We start from the raw sequence: 24,243 nt of genomic DNA on the forward strand, positions 1-24,243 counted from the left end.
ATCGAGTGCTTAGGTTAAGTGCCTGGCTGAGTTTGTGTCTAAAAACTGGTCACTGTTATAATACTATTACCATCATCATCATGGTCGTCATTCACATCAATACTTACGGAAGCACCTCCTGATTAAAATCTCTCTTCCTGTTACAAGGAACTCGTATCCTGTTCAGAGTCTGCAGAGTTCATGTTAGTCATATAGCTGCTTATACAATGACCTCTAAAGTTCAGAACCAGTAAAGCTACCCTCTTTTCATCTTCAAAAGTACATTTAGGGCCTAGGATTTAGGGATAGTCTCCTTTTCCTCTTGGATTTCAACTACTGCTTCAAGAGCAGATTAACACAAACATGTCTTGGGTCGTCTTTGGTCCCACGAGATCCATCAATTCTCCTCTCTCTTCCTCCTGTTGTCATAGCGTCCTGGTGTGCCTTTGCCAAGGTGCCAGTAAAGGGTGGTTGTTCAGAGTGCTGAAGACAGTGGCAAGCCTGGGAAAGCCCTTTAAGACCAGCTCCCGCCAGTGGGTGGCACAGCCCCCTGCCAGGCAGAAATCTCTGGAGCCAGAAAGGAAGTTGGCCAGTGCCTGGCGCTGGCTCAGTGGTAAAGAATCCACCTCCCAAGCTAGAGATCTAGGTTCAAACTCTGGGTTGAAGGAAGTGGCAACCCACTCCAGTATTCTGGCCTGGGAAATTCCATGAACAAAGGAGCCTGGTGGGCTGCAGTCCATGGGATCACACGGAGTTGGACACGGTTTAGCAACAGGCTTTCACTTTTTTTTTTTTATTGGCCTGGGTACATGCAGCCTCGGAGAAGGCTATGGCACCCCACTCCAGTACTCTTGCCTGGAAAATCCCATGGATGGAGGATCCTGGTAGGCTGCAGTCCATGGGGTCGCTAAGAGTCAGACACGACTGAATGACTTCACTTTCACTTTCCACTTTCCTGCATTGGAGAAGGAAATGGCAACCCACTCCAGTGTTCTTGCCTGGAGAATCCCAGGGACGGGGGAGCCTGGTGGGCTGCCATCTATGGGATCACACAGAGTTGGACACGACTGAAGTGACTTAGCAGCAGCAGCAGCACATGCAGCCTAATTGACTTTTTCTATCTGCTTCTAGCCCTCAGGACTGTAAGGCGCACCCCCTATTGGTTCTTCCCTTGGGAGGAATACCCTTCCTGTAACAGGATTATTGATTAGCTGCTTTCTGAATATGAACATTTTTCTATCTCTCCAGAGGCACAGTGGCTGAGCGGTGTGTGATGGTTGCATCTGGAGTTGGGGTGAAGTTTGTGGCCATGTGATTGGCTTTTCCTTTGGGGAGTCCCAGGTAAAAAAGGCAGCCACCTATGTGTCTAAGTAGCCAAGGGGCTCCAGAGCTCCGTCCCCTCCTCACTGGAGCCTGCATCCCTCAGATTAACCAGCCTTTGGATTAAGACAGAGAAAGCCTTTGTTCAGTGAAGCTTAGTAGTATCCCTAGTAGCTTAGCGGGTTAAGAATCTGCCTGCAATGCAGGAGACCCCAGATGGATTCCTGGATCAGGAAGATCCCCTGGAGAAGGAATAGTCTCCCCACTCCAGTGTTCATGGGCTTCCCTGGTGGCTCAGATGGTAAAGAATACGCCTGCAGTGCAGGAGACCTGGGTTCGATCCCAGGGTTGGGAAGATGCCTGGGAGGAGGGCATGGCAACCCATTCCAGTATTCTTGCCTGGAGAACCCCCATGGACAGAGGAGCCAGCAGGGCTACAGTCCATGGGATTGCAAAGAGTCAGACACGACTGAGAGACTAAACACACAGCACATGCCTGAATCAGTGCTCGCACCTTAATTCTAATGTTGAATCCATTTTTGACTTGCTGGTGAGGGATGAGGAAGAGGCAGGTGGTACATAGAGGGTGGAAGAACATGTAAGGACAGTGAAGGTCAAGGGAAGGCTAGAGCGAGAAGAGGTGTGAACACCACAGATCTTTGTCCTCAGCGATGTTAACACCGGCGTGTTTTCAGGAATCACATTTGTGTTTGCACTGAACCCTTTAGGCTCTCGGGGGGCAATGTGGCAGTTCTGCTTTGCCTCCCAGCCCTTACAGGCTCCTGTGTGTTCCCTAAACCTTTTCTGGGCATTGGAGCCTCCATTCACCCTCATGGCCGCCCCCTCTAATGTCCAGCCCTCCCGTTCAGCACCTCCTGGAACTAGGCAGTGGGTCCTGATTTTTAGAATAAAAATGCATCACTCTTGTTTTTTTTTTAAACACACCTGGTAGTTAACACAGATCAGTCCTAGGTTAGACAGAAACTCTTCGAAAGAGATCTGGCCTCTAAAGGAGACTGTGCTATGATAGTTGAGTGAAAAAGGGAAACCTCGGCCCTCTTATGCCTGGTGCTTCATAACCATTCTCCATGTCCCTGTGATAAGGTGTCTCTTGGAACTGAAATTGCATTTTTAAAAGGGGAAAGCGATCGTTGTTGAGCACTTCCTAACTGGCCAGGGACCTGTGTGACCTTGTTTTGCAGCTGTAAGCAAAGGTCATCCTGCCTGAGGCAGAACGGCGGCAGTTTTGTGCCCTGGGCAGCTCAGTGTACTTGACTGACAGCTCTCCACCCCCATCTTGGGCTCCCATTCCTAGGCTGGGGAGATGTCATGAAAACAGAACCCCTCGCAATCTTATTGGAAGGGGAAGTGAATGTTCCCGGATCCTGCTACATAAGCATTCTCTTCTGGGGTTCGCTTTGGGTTGAGAAGCAAGAGTCCAACCTGGGAGCCTCTCAAGTTGTTCAGAAATTCCAAGAGCACTTGGCACGTAGAGAGATCTAGAGTGGAGGCCCCAGATGTCCAGGCCCCTCTGCCTCGTCCGTTGACTAGACATCAGACAACACAGACGCTGTGGCTCCCTTCTGTCCAGACTTCTCAGGGGGACCCTGAATGACTAACACATTCCTGGCCAGCAGGATGCCAAAGCTGGTGTTTCCTTTGGATAAGCCTTTTGAAAGCTGAGCCACCATAAGAAATAACCAACGTAAGGGAATGCCCGCTGAAGTGCCCTGCTGTGCCCCACCCACCACAGGCTCTAAGAGCCCACCAGGAGCAGCCTGGCCACCCCGGAGAGCTGGTGGGGGCGGTGGTGTGTGACTCCAGAGCACACACAGACACAGCTCTTTGGGTTCTTGGTAATTAACAACTTATTGACCAGAGAGGTGTTAATGCTCAAGTATTTGTTACCCTGAACGTTTTTGACTGGACTGTATCAATATTCACTTACATAACAAATCACCAGCCACAGGCATTAGCTTCTGCAAAAATCCCCTGGTCAATAATGTGTTAAAATCATGCATCCATCAGTGTTTTGTCTCCTGCTTTGCTAAAGAGAATGAAAAGCCACCTCCTCAGACAGGCCCCACTGTCTGATAAAGCCAGTCCATCCCAGTCATGTCCTGAAAGGGAGCCCAGCCCACCTGGTCTATTAGGAGGGGGTCTTTGATAGATGCGCAGGGAAGACCCCAGAGATCCAGGCCTCCCCTCCTCCCTCTGAATGGGCTCAGCTGCCCAGCTTCCCGCCTTGCGGGGGTCAGTGTTCTCAGTTCTGGCCATTGACATTCGAGCTGATTTGTGTCTCAGTGGAGCACTTTCTCCAGACAGCTGTCTCCTCTCTCAGCAGCAAGAGGAAACCACCTTTGAGAGCAGCGGGCTTGGGCAAAGCAGCCTTTTCTTGATGTGCTTCAAAAGAAGGCTGTTTTCGTAAACAGGCCTTTCTCACCTACTCGGCTCCATCCTGTTTGCTCCTGTCCCTGGGGTTGGCTGGACAGAGGCCACTGTATTCTGAGCCGTGTTCTGTTTTCTTGTTTTTCTTCCTCCTCAAACTGTGTTCAGAGTTGGTCTCTTTCTTCACTTTCAAGCCTTCCAGGGTCATTGTCTAGGGGCAAAACAGGTTGAGAGCTAGCCCCTTCCATCAGATGAACGGGGGGAAGAAGTCGTGTGATGATTAGAACATAAACAGTTAAAGTAATCCATCTGTTCAAAAAATCTAGACTTAAGGACTAAACATCTTGGGTTTAATAATATACTTCATAAGGATTCATTTAATGATGGAGTTATAATTAGGCCTTTGTAATGTTTTGTCAGCTCTTTTCCACTCTAAATTTTTCAAAGGCACTCCTAATTTCTTATAATTATTTTAGCATGGTAATTTCAGAATGATTTTTATTCATTTCTGGAAGTTGTGATTGTGAAAGAGCTTTTTGGTCCTCGCGGTGCATTTTTCTGAGTCGAGTAGGGATGCTGAGTTTCATACCTCTCAAGATGGTGTGAATGAGTGGGATCAGTGCCCTCATATATTTACTGGCTGAACAGACCATTAGAAAGCACCAACTATGAGAGCGAACTCCGTGGCAATCCTGAATAACTCGTATCTGGGTTTTTTTGCTTTGTTTTTTTTTTTTTTGGCTTCAGTGTATACCCTCTCCCTTTACTCCTTAGCAGAAGATGATTTAAGTTGGCTAAACTCATAAAGGCCTCAACCTGGATGCTTTAATTAAAAAAAATAATAATTTTGTTTATTTATCTTTGGCTGTGCTTTGAACTGTGGTGTTGGAGAAGACTCTTGAGAGTCCCTTGGACTGCCAGGAGATCCAACCAGTCCATTCTGAAGGAGATCAGCCCTGGGATTCCTTTGGAAATAATGATGCTAAAGCTGAAACTCCAGTACTTTGGCCACCTCATGTGAAGAGTTGACTCATTGGAAAAGACTCTGATGCTAGGAGGAATTGGGGGCAGGAGGAGAAGGGGACGACAGAGGATGAGATGGCTGGATGGCATCACTGACTTGATGGACGTGAGTCTGAGTGAATTCTGGGAGTTGGTGATGGACAGGGAGGCCTGGCGTGCTGCAGATCATGGGGTCGCAAAGAGTCGGACATGACTGAGCAACTGAATTGTGCTGGGTCCTAGTCGCTGCGCAGGCTTTTCTCTAGTTGCGGGGAGCGGGCTTCTCTTTGCAGTGTCTTCTCTTGTTTCAGAGCACAGACTCCAGGGCTCTAGTAACTGTGGTATGTGGGCTCAGTAGTTGGAGCTCCCGAGCTCTAGAGCACAAGCTCAGTAATCGTGGTGCATTGGCTTAGTTGCTCTGAATCATGTGGGATCTTCCCAGACCAGGGACTTCTGAGCCACCAGGAAAGCCCCTGGATGCTTTAAATTTTTTACCTTTTGTGTCTTAGACTGTTTGGAGACTCAAACGATGGGAACTCCTCCAAGCCAAATGCAGATACTCAAATAGACATGAAATTTTGCATATAATTTCAGTGGTTTGATTCCCACTCCCCAAGTCTGTTGGGTCCAGGCAGCGTTTCATTTGGGCTGCAAAGTCTGTTTAGAGGAGTACTGGAAGATCATTCTGGGCAGGAACTCAGATGGAGATTCCTGAAGGGCAAAGCAGGAAACTAGAACTTTCTACTCTAAGTTATGGGGAGCCATTGGAAATTTCTGAGAAAAGTAATCTAGCAACAGTGTAACATGTAAGTTTGAAGGCAGGAGACTAGGTTAGGAAGATAGGTGGAAAGTCGGGACACACTGAGATTATCAGCTAAGGTAAGAAGTTTTAAAAGGTGATAGCTACAAAAGAGAAAGTGACCTTGTGGGAGGAGGTCACCACACTGTCGGGAGCTGCTTCCCATCCTGGATTCTCACCCTCCTTGCTGCGGCTTCCCACAGTTGTCAGCGTGTGCCTCTTCCCAGCTGTTGGGCATTGCTGAGCTGCATTCAGATGGTTCTAGTGGTAAAGAATCCACCTGCAGTGCAGGAGACATGAGACTCCAGTTGGATCCCTGGGTCGGGAAGATCCCTTGGAGGAGGGAGGGCATGGCAACCCACTCCAGTATTCTTGCCTGGAGAATCCCATGGACAAGAAGCCTGGTGGGCTACAGTCCAGGGGGTTGCAAACAGTCGGACATGATAGAAGCAACTTAGCACACTCAAGAGGGTACCAACTCAAGCAGCTGGTACCCTTTAAAGAGAATAATTTCCAAAATCAGTATTGCTCCAGAGGCTGTTTACTTGCTCCATTCGGCTTCTATTTCCTCATTGCAGTTGTTTTTTTTTAAAACCAGTCTGCTCAGCCTCTCTGTAGCCCAGACTTACTTAAAGTCTCCTCCATCTTTATCTTTGTCTCTTCAGTCCCCAGTAATCCACTTTATCCGTTGCTGCCAGATTCATCTTCCTGAGGCTCACATCTGATCCATGCCATTTGTGATCACAGACCTCTGTTCAGATGTTCGTAACTCAGAGTAAAGTCTTTGATGACTGATTTCTGTAAGTACTTTTGATCCCACCTCTTCTCCCTAAGAACCCTGTTTCACAAACTTCTCAATCTCTTCCCTGCATCTTCAGTCTATTGCTCTCCACTGGCGCTTGCTGCTCAGCCTAGTAATGTGATCCTGTCTTCCATCCCTTCCTGACAAACTTTCTTCAGTAATTCTCCATGAGCTTAAGAAATAAAATCCAAAAAAATAAAATAAAATAAAATCCAACCCCCTAAAGAAAAAAACAAAAAAAAAGACTTCATTACTTGGTTTCAAGCCCTTGTCCTTGAGCAGCCATTCTTTTCTGCTTCTTTCCTTTCTAGTCAGAGTTCATTAAAACATGTAAAGTCTTCATTATCTCCCTGGTCGTGGGACGCGAAAACTTCGTTCTTGCTTTCTTGTCCTCCCCCATGTGGATCTAGAAAATTACCATGATGTGCTGATTCTCTCTCTGCTGGATCACGTCTTTTCTCCGTGTCCCTTCTGTCACTACCCTCCAGATGTGTCTGGAGGCCTCCTTTGTTACGCTCCACCACCTGTCTGTTCACACTCCAGTTCAAGATGCCTTTGCCTGTCACTATAATATTTCTCGGAAACAAATCTGATTGTGTCCTGGTCGTATGTCTTCTCAATCAGACTATTTAAGGCTGAGTCCCTCCCCCACCTAGACACTCTTGATGTCATTTACTTGTCGTACTTACCTTTTCTTTTCTCCCTCAAGCGGCTGTCTCCCAGCATGCAGTGCGGTTTACTTGGTTTTGCTGTGCGTTGTCTGCTCTCCACCCTACCCCCAGTGTAAGCTCCATCAGTTGGTATTTTTATCTTCTGTTAACTGACATTGCCCAAGTGTCTGGTACGCAGTGAGCATTCCGGAAGTATTCGTTGAACATAGTAATGTCAATTCCCATTTTCAGATTCCCATCCATTTCCCTCTGCAAATAGGATGAAACCCAAACACCCAGTTTTCCAAAGGCTTGCGGAGTCTGACTCTGGACCCATGCCCGCCTCTCAGCACTGACTCCCCGTCTCACCCAGCGTAGCTGACTCCGCTGGTTTCCTGGGTTTCTTACAGCTCCCAGGCAATGCTGTATTCTTTCAGCCTACTCTGTTCCTTTTGGGTCTCTTTCTCCTTCCAGAGATCCACTTCTCCTCTTCCCCATGTAGGGAGAACAGTTCCTTCTCTAAAATCCAGCCCCAAATGGCACACCCTGGGGTCTTCTCCAGTGATAAAGAAGAGTCCACCCCTCTGTCCTCTTTGCCTCTGTTGAATTTGGCAGTTTCCCTCTGACAGTGGAATTTTCTACACTGATGCCACTGTCTCCTCCTCTAGACTCTGCCCAACCATGTCCAGTTCTTCAGTGTATCTGTTCCAGGAAAGATCAGTGTCTGGCTCACTATTAAGTGGTCACGTAAGACAGTGATGGAAGAGAGGGTCCCCATGCACTGAACCCTGTAATCAAAGGGTTAAGTGCTTTCACCATGCAACGTGTTCAAGTTGTTGAGTGCTCACCACCATCCCCCAAACTGATGGCCCCACAGTGTTCCCTGATTCCATGAATGGAGGGGGCCATTCCACTGACATGATCCATGGGGCATCAGGAATGATCTGCCTCCTCCCCCTCAACCACCCAGTCAGTCCTGGGTCCTGTTGACTTGGCTTCCCAGATGTCTCTAAAATTCATCTACTTCCTTTCAGCCTTGCCCACAGCCTTTACCAACCTGCCATCATCTGTCACTGTTGAACACTGCCTGGCACATGGTTGAGGTCCCATATATAGGTCTGTTTTTTTTTTAATTTATTTAAATTGGAGGATAATTGCTTTACAATATTGTATTGGTTTCTGCCATACATCAACATGAATCCGCCATAGGCATACGTATGTCCCCTTTGAGCTCCTTGCCTCATACGGCCAATTCCCACTGGGTATCTGCTTCACACATGGCAGTGTGTATGTTTCAATGCTGTTCTTTCTCTTTCTGTTGAATAATTGAATCTCCTGAGTTCAATCCATACTGGATGACAGCAGGTAAAACATCAGGCTGTAAGACCGAGCTTCAGAGATCAGCCTGTGTTGCGAAGTCCAGGAGTTTTTCTGAAGGATTATGTTAGAGGCTCAGCAGAGTGGTTCTGCGTTTGCCTCAGCTCTAGATGTAACTGGACTTTCTGGAAAGGCAGGCCCCTCCCTCCTGCCTTGATTTTGCCTACAAGGTTACTTTCTCTTTACCTCCCTGAGATCTATGGATGTTCAAGTACACTGGAAAAGAGTTTTGTCCCAAGTGGTAAAAGGGATCAGAGAGATTGTGGCCCTTAAGAAAGGGTCCCCGAGGCATTATGAGTTTGAAGGTCTTCATGTCCTCAAATGTCAAGTTGTTGGGATGAGTCTGCTGCTGCTGCTAAGGCGCTTCAGTCGTGTCCGACTCTGTGCGACCCCATAGACGGCAGCCCACCAGGCTCTGCCGTCCCTGGGATTCTCCAGGCAAGAACACTGGAGTGGGTTGCCGTTGCCTTCTCCAAGCATGAACAGTGAAAAGTGAAAGTGAAGTCGCTCAGTCATGTCCGACTCTATGCGACCCCATAGACGGCAGCCCACCAGGCTCCTCTGTCCATGGGATTTTCCAGGCAAGAGTACTGGAGTGGGTTGCCATTGCCTTCTCCGTGGGATGAGTCTAGATGGTACCTAATGTCACTCTCAACTCTCAGTTTCTAAGAATTTTTTATTAAAGCAAAGTACCAGGAACAAAAAGACCTAGAGGAATTAAAGCAATGATAAGATCTACTGAAGTGTGATTCTGAAAACAGTCAATTGGATTTTAAGGTGGAGCCACTCATTCAGTAGAGTCTAGTGCTTCTGCCCGTCTGGGTGAAGCATCATCCTAGGAAAGAGCATTGTGGGTGGTGGAACGTGTTGGCATTGGAATGGACGGTTGGTAAATGTTTTCTCCCTCTTTTCTCAGCAGACGGTGTTATAGTGATAGCGTCTGCCAAGTCTTACTTGAGAAAGTGCTGGACCAGTAGTTACACTAACTGTCATCTGACTATTCTCACGGCCTGTCCTCGCCTTGTTGGGAGTCTCTGTGTCAGGAGGGCTCTGCTCCTCCTCGTCCTCCTTCTCGAGCCTAGGTTAAGGTTGGCCAAATCCGTTTTGGGTGCTCCAGATCCCCTAGTCTTTGGCTGACTGTCACCAGCCTTTAGAACATGTTGGTATGACTCCCATTCCAAAAGGCAAAAAGAGAAACGGAAGTTCGGTCATGTGGTTTCTGTTATCTGTAACCATGGAAAACGTTGGCCATCTGTGAGGCTCCCGTTTTAACACTTTTCTTTCTCCTTTTTCCATCTCCTCCTCGGGAAAACAAGCTGAGGAAGTGGAGAGGCTGGCGGCCATGCGTTCTGACTCCCTCGTCCCAGGTACCCACACCCCACCCATCCGGAGGAGAAGTAAGTTTGCCAACCTGGGGAGGATCTTCAAGCCTTGGAAATGGAGGAAGAAGAAAAGCGAAAAGTTCAAACACACGTCTGCAGGTAAGGTTATTTGTTTGCCTTGATTTTTCATTGGGCATCTGTTGACTTCAACTCGGCAGGTTTGTTAGTAGAATTTAATTACAGTTGGCTGCCTGAACCAAAGGGAAAAAAAAATCAAGCCTTGGAATTGCTCTCGTGTGGAATAATTCTTCAGTGTGATTGAAAATGGCTTTTAGATCCTATGTGTTTTCACGAGTCTCGGGTTTTTTGTTGTTGCTTTTCAGTTTATACAACCACCACTTTGATTTGATCTATAAATATCTGAACTTAGCACTCCACCTTGCCCATACTTGAATGCTTTCATTCCAGTGTTGACAATCCATTTCTTATTTTTCATCCTTATTTTCCCTTCTCTGGTTAAAAATCGACACAGAGCAGGAAGTAGGTTGTATATGGTTGTTGGCAGATAGGAATAGGTTTTTTTTATGGAGGAAAAATCTTAAATAAGTGAAGCATCATTGTAAAAGGACAAAGGTAAGTCTAGTTCATAGCGTAGTCGACAGCAGGGGATCTGGGGACACTCAGCGTGGCTGGGGTCTAACGAGCCCTGGCTCTGGAGTCAGATGACCTAGCTTCAAGTTCAGCTCTGAAACTTGTTAGTTGCATGACCTTGGTTGATTGAACCTTGCACCCCAATTTTCTCATTTGTGAGATGGGGTGAGAATGGTACCTTACATGACTAAGTATTAGTAGGATGTTCCTGGTGGCACTTTATGTGTGTATTTTTTTTAATAAGTAAGAGTATTACAGAGAGAAATGCGTAGGGAAAGATGCTAAGAGTTCTGGTTTCACTGTGTTGGGTTTGAGATGAGATGATGGAGGAGCCATGCAGATTCATTCTGATTTTGATACGTAAGTATACAGGTCATCCAGGGCCACTCTGGGGCTTTTAGTTCCTTCTTACCCCATGTCCTGTTCTCCCTCCTCCTCAGAATCATCACCTTCTCGCTTTCTTGGTCTTCTTCCCGCTGTGGCTCACTCCCAAAGTGTGAAATAGGCAATCTGCCTCTCGTACCTTGTCTACAGATCTGAGAATTTTCATGCTGGTTGCTTTGAGGAATGAAAGAGAAAGGAGATAGGGAAGTTGCCAAGTCTGGAAATCTGTACCAGTTTCCGTGTAGCCATCCCCAGGCGCTGCTTGTTTCTGAGGCGGAGCCTCCACGTCCTGTTGCCATCACTTGTTCAGTCCTGAGATTAGAGTGAACCTGTGAATTGCATGAGTCTCTAAACTGTCACCCCGCTGACAGTCTCTCCACCTGAATGCGTTCTCCCTGGCTTTTGATCATTACACAGGCTTGTTGAGGTGTCATAAAGCGTGTAGGTCATTTACATATCTCTCAACACTTCTGAGAGATTTTCATGCAAGCAGAACTCTAAAGGGATGACTCTCCTATATCCCCCCAGAGTGCAACAGAAAAGGGCACTTAGAGCATTGCCTTGGAGAAGAGAAATCTAAATGAAATATATTCTCAGGCAAAGTGAGGGGTCAGATGTGAACAGGAAAGAAACAGGGAATGTTCTGGAAGCACTGGAAAAAAATAAGATTCCACAGGTTCCTTTGTGGTCCTCCTGACTGTGCTATGAAAACAGCTTATAATGAAACAATCCTATATAATACATTTAAATAATTGCCATGAAAAAAAAATAAATAAATAATTGCCATGTATCAGCATGAACTCCTGAACGATGCTGTAGCGGATGCATTTCCTGTGGACAGTCATGAGCTTGGCTTGGTCCATTTGGCAAGACCATGGGGCGAAGCTCCGATGCTTCTTGTGCAAAAAGGCACCTGAACCGTTGTGCTGACTTCTTTAAGGTGTCAGAGAACCCGTGCTTTGATGGATGCAAATCCAGTGGCATCAGACTACTCATGAACCATTAAAGTCTGAAAATTTTTTCGTTTAAAACTTTAGAGAGAATTAAGACCTGAGATAGGCAAAATTGCAACTTTAATCTTTCTTAGTATTAGCTCTTCTTAGCAAGTTATCATGACCTCAGTGGCCAGACTGATTCATTTGGCAGATGAATATAATATTTCCATGTGTTTTATTTATTTTTTAAAAATATATTTATTATTTGGCTGTGCCAAGTTTTGGTCATGGCACGTGAGACCTTCTGTCTTCATTGCAGTGTATGGGATCTTAGTTGTGGCATGTGAGATCTTGTTCCCTGGCCAGGGATCGACCCCCGCCCCACTGAATTGGGAGCGTGGCGTCTTAGCCACTGGACTACCAATGAAGTCCCTGTGTGGCTTTATTTTAAAGGCCAGTCAGCTCCTGAGTTAGAGAAAACGGAAGCTAGGCTGTGGGCTCTCTGTAAACCATGATAAATGGATGGGTTATATGCTGTAACCAGCTAATCTGGTTTTTAGTTTAAGTCAGTGGCATGCACTGTAGTATATTTTGTTCTTAACTGGATTCAGAAATATTATTTCTGATTTTTGTAAATAAGGAGAGACTTCCTGTGCTAGTTCTTAGCTTCACAGAGAAAAAAATGACAACTGAAGGATGTTTAATATGATAAATTGTGTGTATGATCAAATAGTACTTTGAAGTACAGACTTTCCTATGCGTGGCTAAGCGTCAAGTATTAAATGTACAAGAGAATTGACTGATTGTGGGACTGTTAATTGGTTGATCAGTTTTAACTGTTATGCAAATATTTGTCGTGTGTGTGTGTGTGTGTGTGTACATATGTGTAATGTAAAACAATTTCCACAATTTTAAATACACAGAATAAGCCCAGATATTATATTTATATTATGTATTTGCATTTAAATTTGTGTGCTTTCTTGATTACACCAAAGGACATTAATACAATGGATACTTGGCCTATTGTTATTTCCACGGTGAGTTACATTTCTAATTTGCCAGAATTAGCTATACTGTAGTTTCCCTGTAACTCAAGTTACAGAATGCATGTGTCTGTGTATACAGCATTTTCAAAGGTGCATCCAGAAATATGGCTTTGTAAGCCGTATTAGCAATAAGAGAACCACATTGGAAAATGATGAGCTCAACATTTTCCTCAGTCTTGGCATCAACAATTACATGAGTTTATCAAAGACCTAGCTCCACGTTCCATGCTGCTCAAACATCTTTGTATTCCAAGCTGAAGGCTGATGTCCTTAAAAGGTCTAAAGCACTGAACTTTGGATGGTGGGGAAAGCCCAACAGGACAGGGAGCTTCTCTCAGAAGCATCCGGGGTTACACGAGGGTAGGAATAAAACAGGAATGGATAGAACACCACATCACGGGTCCTCGTGGAGATGATCCTGACATGCCCTTAGGCCTGCCCTCAGGTGCCCTGCCCAGGTCCTGTGATGCACTCAGCCCGACAGGTCCAGCTTCTGTAGAATCAGCAACAGGTGTCCAGCACACACCCCACCCCTGCCCCAGGGGCAGAGACAGGTGACAGCATCCCTTCCGAAATCGAGAGGGCCTCCCCCAGAGTAGTCAACCGCAGCCATCTTCTCCAGATCCCTTGAAAATGAGGACTGTATTTATAGAAAAGCAGAACTGGCAGGAATAAACTGTGAAGATGCCACCGAATTACGCTTTTGTTTCCTCTTGACAGAAAATCATAAGCTGCAGGAGTTGGCCCTGGAAATCTACCATGTGCCAAAATTCCCTTTGTGCTTCTAAAGCTTTCCTGCATCCCTAGGGCTTGAACAACAATAAAAAAAAATAATACAAACCTTGTCCTGAGTGCCATCCACATACTGACACTGGCCGTGGGGTATGAGCGTGAGCGGAAACCAGACCTTGTGGGTTTGGCATGCGTGGTGTCGCTGAAGAGGCAGACGATCAAATTGCAAGAGTAAAGGTTAAGGTCACAGTTACAGTTAAGATCACACCTGTGATAGGACAGCGAAGGGAAGGTACTCAAAAGAATGGTGGAGAAGGGGGAGCTTGAGGGAGCAAGGAGACTTTCCTGAGAAAGAGAAATGTGAGCTGGGATCTGAAGGAGAAGTCAAAATTTATAAAATTAGCATTCCAGGTAGCAGAAATGACATGTGCAAAGGTCCTGTGGTGGACAGAGCAGGAGTGAGCAAGCTAGGAAAGCAAAAATCAGTGGCTAGAGAATGGAAAGCAAGGCATATGGGATGGACGGAGGCTGGAATGGTTACCAGAGACCGGAGCCTCGCTGGTCCTGTATCCTGTAGGAAAAATTAGACAAGAGTGGGCGTGGCTGCAGGAAGACCAGTTAGGAGGTCGCTGTGCAGGTGCTGGTAGGTTGGACTAATATTTGGTGATAGAATAATGGGTGGATTTAGGAGATGTCATAAGAAACTAGTGACAGGAATTAGCAACAGATCAGTTGGCGGAAGAAGAGAGAAGTGTCACATTTGACACTCTAATGTTGATCCTAGGGTATATGGCGTGGCCTTAAAAATGAGTCCTTTGGGAGAGTGACAGGTTTGGAGGAGCGGAGGCAGGGCAGGGAAGTGCAGGGGAAATGGTTCTAATTTTAAGTCTCTGTTAGAGTCAACTTTGTGATACCCAGTGTTGGCGTTGAATATACAGAAGGCAGAGAAGAGGTCTGCTCTGGATTTACTTTGGGATCGTGTGTTGATTAGAGCGATGACCATATATGAGCTTGGTGAGGGAGTGAGTAGGGAAAGGGAAGAAAACTGGGCTGAAGACTGTCTTGTAGACAGAGGAAGAATGTCATCGCTAGTGACTGGACAGAGTGGCCTGAACCTGTGAAGGAGGAAGAAAGATGTAGGAGGAAAACCAGAAGGATGTGAAGACAGGAGCCAAGAGACAAGAAATGTTTCAAGGTGTGGGGAATGATGACCTGTGTTCATTGCCATGAAGAAGTCAAGTGAAAGAGGTACAGAAAAATGCCTGTTGGCGTCAGTGATTCTGGTCGTCTAGAGTTCACTGATTAACTTAGCCAGAGGTGGATTCTTTGGGAGTAGGTGCCAAATGAGTGTGGAGTGAGAATTTAGCAGGAAATAAGGAAGAATAAGTTCTCAAAATGTCTGGCTGTCAAGTGGAGAAGAGAGACAAGACCAGAATGGATGGTGGAGGACACGAATGTGTCTTCAGGGGCTTGTACGTGTACATTTTGCTTGGGAGGGACTGTGTGTGTGCCTTCTAATTTGTTGCTGGTGGTTTATGCTGAAGGGGGCAGAAGCAGGAGGAGCCAGTGTGAGGAATCCAGTAGAAAGAGTTAGAAAATATGAAACCAAAAGGGTAAGAGGGCTGAGATGACAGGGGTAGTTGGATATAGAGCACCGATGGGAGAGTTAGCATCCGCAAAGGGCTAAACAGCCTCCTCCGGTGAAGCAAGGGAATCAGAGGGCCTGGTTTCCTGGTCAGGTAGGAAGTTGGAAGTGACCCTGAGTCTTCCTAGGTGATAAATAAAATCATCTCCTACCAGGGAGGAGATGAGGAAGATGTGCAGAGTTAGGCCCACTTCAGGTCGATGGTGATGAGTCTGCATGGCTGTCTGAGCACAGCTATGGATAAAGCAGATAGCTGGGTCTGTCCATGGCTGGAGTTCTGCCAGATGGATAAAAAGGCAAGATAGACAAAGGGGATTATTTATGTCAGTTTCCTGCAGCTGCTGTAACAAATCACTGCAAGTTTGGAGGCTGAGAAGAGCAGAAAGTTCTTCTCTCATAATTCTGGAAGCCAGAGGTGCAATATCAAGGTGTTGGCAGGTTGGTTCTTCCCAGAAGCTTGGAGGGAGAATTATCCCATGCCTCTCGTAGCTTCTGGTGGCTACTGGGCAGCCCTAAGTGTTTCCTGACTTGTAGCTGCCAGACTCGAATCTCAGTCTTCACATGGTCCTCATCCCACCTGATTTCTCTGTCTCAAATCTCAGTCTCCTCTCTCTTAGGAGGAAAGAGGAGACATTGCATGAAGAATCCATTCCATATCCAGGATTGTTGTTCAGTCGCTCAGTCATGTCCAACTCTTTGCAACCCCATGGACCGCAGCACACCAGGTTTCCCTGTCCTTCACTATCTCCTGGAGCTTGCTCAAACTCATGTCCATTGAGTCGGTGATGCCATCCAGCCATCTTATCCTCTGTCATTCCCTTTTTCCTCCTGCCCTCAATCTTTCTCAGCATCAGGATCTTTTGCAGTGAATCAGCTCTTCACATCAGGTGACCAAATTGTTGGATCTTCAGCATCAGTCCTTCCAATGAGTATTCAGGGTTGATTTCCTTTAGTATTGATTGGTTTGATCTCCTTACAGTCCAAGGGACTGTCAAGGGTCTTCTCCAACATCACAGTTCAAAAGCATCGACTGTAGCCATAAAATTAAAAGATGCTTGCTGCATGGAAGAAAAGCTATGACCAACCTAGACAGCATATTAACAAGCAGAGACATCACTTCATCAACAAAGGTTCACATAGTCAAAGCTGTGGTTTTTCCTGTAGTCATGTATGGATATGAAAGTGTGACCATAAAAAGGCTGAGCGCGGAAGAACTGATGCTTTCAGCTGTCTGAGACAGATGACCACATCCAGAGATCCTTAACTTAGTACGTGTGCAAAGACCATATTTCCCAGTAAGGTTCATTGATGAAGGTTAGGTCTTGAACATCTTTTGAGGGAATACAATTCATCCCAATGTGCTCCTGGAATTTACATTGGATAGGAAAGGAGAGGTCCAGTGGGTTGAAAGGAATTTTAAAAAATCAATCTTGAAGACATTGATGAGTGAAGGAAGCAAATTGTAGAAGGATGTACAGAGTGAGATACGTTGTAGTTTTTATGGCATTATTTATGCCCTGAAGACAGTGAATGGGGATGGGAGGGATTCCTGATAACTTCAACAGAAACTGTAACATTTTATTTCTTTTAAATAATATGAGGCAAAAAGGTCCAGTATTACTGTGTATCCTGGGTGGTGGGTTTGTGAATGTTATTCTCTACAGTTTTCTGTATATTTGAAATTTGTGTAATTTAAACAAAAGAAATAATTCTTTTCTTTCTTTTTTTATAATTTTATTTTATTTTTAAACTTTACAATATTGTATTAGTTTTGCCAAATATCAAAATAATTCTAATAAAAAGTGACTTTAAGTTCCAAAGAAGTCAAAGAATTTTAAGACAGTCAATGGGATCGGTTGCCAGAAGCAAGCTGGCAGGACAGGAGCTCATGGGTTCAGAACCACGTTGTTGAACTTGCGATCTTCAAAGTTATGGAGACAAAATGCAGACCAAAGCTTTGGAAGTGGGTGGCTGAGGTGGAGGAATAGGTCAGGAAGTTATTTAGAATGTGAGAAATGATCCTGTCCCATACGTAGGGCAAACACCCTATGTATCTCTCTTATCGCAAAATCTTGTGCTGATTTAATTTCCTATTTTCAATCAAGTAATGGAAGGAACTGTCCTTTGATTCTGCTGTTCAACTAATTGCTCATTGATATGTTCTTGGAAAGATTCTGTTTCTTTTATTCCAGTTGAGATGATTCAGCCCATAATAATTTCAGGCCAGTAAAGTACTGCAGTTGAATTCATAGAAAATCAAAGGTTGCTTTTTAAACGTTTACTCCAGCTATTAACAAACCCTCATCCAGCGCAGGTCAAGTTGTGTCGCAACAAGGCAGCGACTTTCAAGCAGGAGTGATGGGCGGTCCGTCCGCCTGGCACACAGTTGGGAGCCTGAGCACCAACCCCTGAGTTTTGTTTGCTCTGTGAGTGCTAAGTCGTTAAGTCGTGTCCGACTCTTCTGCAACCCCATGGACTGTAAGCCCGCCAGGCTCCTCTGTCCATGGGATTCTCCAGGCAAGAATACTGGAGTGGGTTGCCATTTCCTTCTTCAGGTAATCTTCCCAACCCAGGGATTGAACCCACGTCTCTTATGTCTCCTGGCAGACGGGTTTTTTTCACCCCTAGCGCTGGCTTACTTGGCTCCAGCCCCATCCAACTGCCAGCAGGGATGAAGGGCCAGGCCTGAAATGTGTTGGGAGCTCCGTTCATATTAATAAGAGGGTCCGAGAACAGTCTGCATGATTTGCCCAGTGTTTTTCTGTATAGCATGACATGAATACAACTGTGGGTAGGAGATGCTTAGGGACTCACACGAGCACGGAGCTCCAGCCTTCTCATTAGGTCCCCGGACTGATTGCCCTTCAGCTGTAGATTTTGCTTATCTCATACCGCCCCTCCCCAGAGCAGGAGCCAACCCTGAACCCTGGCTTGTACCTACTTCAGCAGCTTTCTAGTCGCCCCTTTCCCTCAGGGCCAGACTCTACTTCCTTTATTTCTTCCATCCATTCATGCAGAGTTACTGATATCTTTAGCAACCGCTAGCTTCAAGGAGTCCCTTCCTGGGTAACCCATGTCTCTAGAATTGTTCTTCTTCAAATAAAACCGCTTAGATAGTGAAGACAGTGTAAACTGGATTCTGCCTTTGGACCTGGTGTGTTGGCTTCCTGGCTCTGAAGGGAGAGTCTGTCACTGATATCCAGGACAGTTGGCCCCCTCTGCTAGCTCCACCTTGCTGATTGCTGTCTATTAGTGATCCCTAGCATGCTGTGTCGGAGAAGGTAATGGCACCCCACTCCAGTACTCTTGCCTGGAAAATCCCATGGACGGAGGAGCCTGGTAGGCTGCAGTCCATGGGGTCGCTAGGAGTCAGACACAACTGAGCGACTTCACTTTCACTTTTCACTTTCATGTATTGGAGAAGGAAATGGCAACCCATTCCAGTGTTCTTGCCTGGAGAATCCCAGGGACAGAGGAGCCTGGTGGGCTGCTGTCTCTGGGGTCGCACAGAGTCAGACACGACTGAAGCGACTTAGCAGCAGCAGCAGCATGCTGTGTGATTGAGGGAAAGTGTTAGTCGCTCAGTCATGACCGACTCTTTGCGACCCCGTGGACTGTAACCCACCAGGCTCCTCTGTCCATGGGATTCTCCAGGCAAGAATACTGGAGTGGGTTGCCATTTCCATCTCCAGGGGAATCTTCCCGACCCAGGGATCGAACCCAGGTCTCCTGCATTGTAGGCAGACGCTTTAACCTCTGAGCCACCAGGGAAGATAGTGAAGACAGTGTAAACTGGATTCTGCCTTTGGACCTGGTGTGTTGGCTTCCTGGCTCTGAAGGGAGAGTCTGTCACTGATATCCAGGACAGTTGGCCCCCCTGCTAGCCCCACTTTGCTGATTCCTGTCTATTAGGGATCCCTAGCATGCTCTGTGATTGAGGTAAAGTGTTAGTTGCTCAGTCGTGTCTGACTCTTCTGCAACCCCATGGACTGTAGCCTGCCAGGCTCCCCTGTCCATGAAATTCTCCAGGCAAGAATACTGGAGTGGGTTGCCATTCCCTTCTCCAGGGAATCTTCCTGACCCAGGGATCGAAGCCCAGTCTCCTGAGTTGTAGGCAGATTCTTTCCCATCTGAGTCTCCAGGGAAGACTTAGGTCACCTGCAATTCCTGGAAGAGAGAATGAAACTCTAAACTTTTCTTCCAGGCTTACCGTGACATCCTTTTCTGGCATAGAACTGAAAATCCCTTTCACAAGTGGAATCATTGCCTCAGATCCAGCACAAGACTGGCTGTGTTCACTACGAAGACCCTCTGGATCATCACTGGCACTCTTGAGTTGGAAGTTTTTTTTCTTCCCATTCAGGCAGAGAGCTGAAACTGATAGATTGAAAACATCAGTGATCATGAATAGACACATGTGTGCTTGGAAGAGAGCTGGTTTAGGACTTTGTGCCCTAACTTTAATGTTCTCTTGTAGCCGCGCTTTCCCAGCTGACAAAGTGATATTATCCACCTGGCCAGAGGTTAGAATTTCAGACTTCTGTAAACCATAGCAAGTCTAGAAATAATACCAGCTTGGCATGTTGCACCTATGTATATGTACCAAGCACTGCCACTGTGCCTAAAAAAGGAACAGTGACGACAGACAAGTCCCCCTATCTCCCAAAGGTTATGGCCTTAAGGGAAAACCAAATAATGAAGTCAATAGTTACAACAAAGCATTGGGTTGGCCAAAAAGTCCATTCCGGTTTTTGCATTAAATGGTATGGGAAAATCCAAATGAACTTTTTGGTCAGCCCAGTGAAGGTGATGGGAGACACACAAGAGCTCCAGGAACTCAAAGGAGACAAAGCCAACTGCACTCTTAACTTGCCAGGAAAGGTATCCTAGAGAAAGGGGCATTTAGCTAAGGAGTTAGGCAATGGGGGTGAAGGAATCTTCTCTCCCAGTGGAAGGAAGCCTGGAAAAGAGGACAGGAGAGATTGGCTGTCTACAGCTTGCAGAGAGGTGGTGGTTGGGAAAGGACTGTTGGCTGAGAGGTGTTCAGAGCATGTGAGAGATGAGGAAGAAGAGGTGGGCAAGGGTCTGCTCTTAGAGGTCCTCATGAGAACATCATGGAGTTCTCATCAGGCTTTTTCCCGATGCGTTGTCCTAAGGAAGCTGTCGGAAGACCCGCCTTTTTGAAAGCTCCTTTTCTATATGATGGGGAAAGTTTGCAGGAGTACCCAATGCTGTTAATGTAGCTTCTTCTATGTATTTGTGTTTGTAATGAGAGAAGATTTGCTTGTGAGAGAATCAAGATACCTCATTGCTGTCACAACCAAAGGAATATGAAGTGTCTCTGGTTCTGGTAACAAGGAAACTGGTTAGCAGGTGGTTGATTATACTGTGAGCAAGAAATGAAGATAACCAAGACAGTTGCTGGAGATATTTAGGAGACAGAATGAGCAGGACTTGATTACAGCTTGGATGGGAAGAGTAAGGAAAGAGTAAAGAGCATGCTTTGGTTTCTCTCTTGAGCAGTACCATGCCAGTCAGGTGGATGGGGGTACCACTTACTACATCGGGTTTATGGGGAAAATTGAGCATATATTTGGAGGCATGCTGGAGGGATATTAAAAATAGATGGAAGATACTGAATACAGAGGACTGGAATCAAGAGAGGTCTGGCTGGAAATGCTGATCTGCAAGTTGTGGGACCTAGATATTCGTTGAAGCCATGGAATGAAAAGTCCAAAGGAGAATGTTCCATGGGAAGCAAAGAGGGGCTTTCAGAGCCCCCTGAGGTCCCCTGACCTGTAAGTCAGGAACACAGACAGAGGAGTCTACGGAGAAGGTAGACAAGGCCCGCTAGAGTTAGGAGGAAAACCAGGAGGGGTCTTGGCTTCCTTGTCCAGATCTCAAGACAGGAGGGGGCTCCGGTCTGCCAGGACCTGACGAGATAGTCAGGGCTGAAAAGTGCCTGTTGTGTTCAGTGACAGCTCATCACTGGTGTCTTTGGGAAGAACAGTTTCAGAAAATCCATATGGCTTGGAGTTTAGAAAGCATATGGTTAAGGTGTAAATGAGCATTGAGGAAGCCGACTTCTTTTAAGGAGTTTGGCTAGAAGGGAGAAGGAGAACTACAGAGTAATCACCAGAAGGGGTATGAGCTTAAGGGAAGCGTGTTTTCAGATTGATTGGATTGTGTCAAGATGCAGAGTTCGCCTTCACGTGGCTTTAGCATTCCAGGGGAAACAGAAACATCAGCGCAGTGACTGTGGAGGCAGATTAAGTGTGTCTCCACACATTTTTCAGTGATGACAAGTCTCCTGACGAGGAAAAACAAACATGCAAATAATCAGAGCACTATTGAGCATCTGATTTTAATAAGAAATCATCAAGTTGCGTAGCTCTCAGCACCTGGCTGGATCACAGTTCTCCTTGTATGACTGGAAAATTCAGTTTCTTCAACAACAACAACAACAAAGGCTGAGCATGGACAGGTACAGAATCTTCTTTCCTGCATACCCATGATGGCCCAGAGAGGGAACATCTAGGGGTTAGAAGGCAAAGTAGACTTAGTGGTCCTATCTTTAAAGGACAACTCTAGGAGGGACAGGCTAAAGGTTGTGAAAATCAGCCCCCATCTGGAGTGGAGACTGTATAGAAATCATTGTTTCCTGTTGAAGTGAACTTTATGCAGCGCGCTTTGCTTACATGTCAAGACTGTGAAGTCCTTGATGATGGCAGTCCTGCCTGCCTTTGCCCCTCTGATCCCCAGCATTAGGTAGAGCACCTGACATACTGGGTACCCAAGTGCAGTGGTTGGCCAACTGAATTGTTGAGGTCCTCTAATAGTCTGAAAGTGGAGAGGTGAGGGCAGTGACTGAAGCATAAGCCAGAAGGTCCCCGCCTTGGAAGGACTTCCATGATTTCTTTTCAGTTTATCAGAGTTCATAGGTCAGGTTATCTGGGCAATACTGTTGCTTGGGTTATCTGTTGCTTGGAATGAAACACCCCAAAACTTAGTGGCTTAAAGCAACAAACTCAGTTGTATTACATCCTGTGACTGGGCTCAGCTGGATGGTTCTTCAGCCGGTCTCCCCCAGGGCCTCTCACATGTTTGCAGACAGATGGGACTGGAGGATCCCGGGGCCTCCCTCCTTCTCCGGGTCCTCTCAGAGCCATTCTACGAGGTCTCTTCCTATGGTTTGTCCAGCAGGATGACTCAGGGCCCCCAAGAATGCAAAAGTAAAAGCTGCCAGGCCAGTTAAGACTCTTGTCCAGAGTTGGCCCAGTATCTCATTTGCAGGGTTCTGTTGCTTAAAAACAAGTCACCGGAGCAGCCCAGACTCTTTGTTGAAGCAAACCAAACAAGAGTGTGAGTACCAGGAGCATGGTTCATGGGGTGCCGTTTTTGCAAGCCAGCAACCTCCATTGTCAAGGTGTAAGAAAACTGCAAGTGCTGCTTATTCCCTTCTTTCCATGTATAATGGGCTGTAACAGTTTTGTTGATAACAGGGGAAATTGTTATAATCTATTGGGTTTTCTGTGAATGTGAAATATGCACGACCCTTTTCATGCCGTATTACTTTACTCTCACAACAGACCTGCATGGTGTTATTAGGCCCATTTGGCAGGTGGAGAAAGTGATGCTTAAAGCAGCTAAATATTTTTCAGTTAGAAATGGCAGGGTAGCAACTTAAGCCTGGCGTCTTGTCACTTATGTTGCATTTTGGGTCCATGAATATGGGAACTCATAATTTAGATGCTAAAACATACCATTCATTTGCACTAAAGTGATGTTACAGGATCCTTTCCTTTTCCTACTTATCTCTAGAAAGCTGAAATGTGAACGAAGAGAATCTCATCAGTAAACACTGACACTGGAAATCATGATTTCTTTCTTGAATGCCCTTAGAGGCAGGGGTTAACAACTTACCCATCTTTGCATCGCACAGTATCTAGCTCAGTGTCATGTACATGGCAGATGGTTTGTTTATTGACTAAAAAAATGAACTGGCTCCAAGAAAATACCATTCAAAACCATCGCATTTCTTTTTGCCCTGGAACATGGCATCTTTCTGCTATAGGGCACTTAGAAACAAAAGATCCTGGATTAGGTAAGCAGTCGTTGACAGCCCAGCTTCTGGAGCAAGTGCTTGTTTGAGGGCTGGACATCCACAGAACTGATTCTGGAAGGACACAAGCTTTACAGCATTTGTGATAAGGCGTCTGCCCGGCACTGCCTTCCAAGGTAATCAGAAGGTCCCTGTGACGAGGTGGTGTGAACCAGTGGTTAAGGCACGGACCCTGTAGCCTCTCTGCTTAGGTGTCTCAGCAAAGTACTTTGCAGTCTCTGACCTCAGTTTCCTCAGCTAAAATAGGAATAAACCCAACACTTCATAAAGCTGTGAAGATTGAAAAAGGGAGTTGTGGAAGCTCTTAGGCTAATATCTTGAACATAGTAAGTATTTTGTAAGTTTTATCTGCCATTATTTTTTTTTTCCTAGAAGTGCTTTAGAAAGCAAAGAAACATCCAAGAGTAATGAAATAGTTATTTCATAGTTTCAGCTTTTGAACGATGTATGTGTCAGACGACAGTTGTGATGAGCTCCTCTTAGACATGTGTGTGTGTGTGTTCAGTCGTGTCTGAACTTCGGCGACCCCATGGATTGTAACCTGCCAGGCTCCTCTGTCCATGAGTTTTCCCAGGCAAGAATACTGGAGTGGATTGCCATTTCCTTCTCCAGGATATCTTCCCCACCTAGTGATCGAAGCCACATCTCTTTCATCCCCTGCATTGGCAGGAGGATTCTTTACCGATGAACCACCAGGGAATGTTTATCTGGGTACTGGGTGTAAGAGTTTGCTTTCAGACACCTTGTACAGTTCCACACAGCTGAAGTTTACCCCGCGTTTTCCTAGGTGCCCATAGGTTAGTTCACTCAAGTATTTCCTCTTCTCTGTGAATTTACAATTAAGTGAACACACACAATGGCCCCCGAGGAAGTGCTTCATCCGGTTTCTCCTCTGCTACATCACAGGCAGAAATACTGATTATAATGAGGTACTCTTGGGGGAAAAACAATGAAGGTGTAATCTCCTGAAAATCAGATCTCTGTGGCAAGTCTAGACACTCAAAAGTAGACAAAGACATAGGAAGGAATACCGACCGTGTACTTTATTTTCCAAACCTGGACACCTTTGACAGTAAAATGAGATGTCAT

At 46.0% G+C, this 24,243-nt stretch overlaps 1 protein-coding gene across 18 annotated transcripts in view; it reads left to right on the plus strand.

Annotated features, from left to right (window-relative positions):
- The window catches only part of PHACTR1 (phosphatase and actin regulator 1), a 518,881-nt gene that overhangs the window by 313,395 nt on the left and 181,243 nt on the right, over window positions 1-24,243 (plus strand). For 17 of the 18 annotated variants that reach the window (XM_025265809.3, XM_044927143.2, XM_044927147.2 and 14 more), the window contains one exon: window positions 9,634-9,798. In XM_025265809.3, the coding sequence (XP_025121594.1) occupies window positions 9,634-9,798 (165 nt within the window). Of the gene's footprint in view, window positions 1-6,144; window positions 6,289-9,633; window positions 9,799-24,243 lie in introns of those variants that run through there. The other variant, XM_025265820.3, reaches the window with a different exon arrangement.

This window comes from Bubalus bubalis, chromosome 2 (assembly GCF_019923935.1).
Source record: "Bubalus bubalis isolate 160015118507 breed Murrah chromosome 2, NDDB_SH_1, whole genome shotgun sequence".
NCBI classification, from domain to species: Eukaryota; Metazoa; Chordata; class Mammalia; order Artiodactyla; family Bovidae; genus Bubalus; species Bubalus bubalis.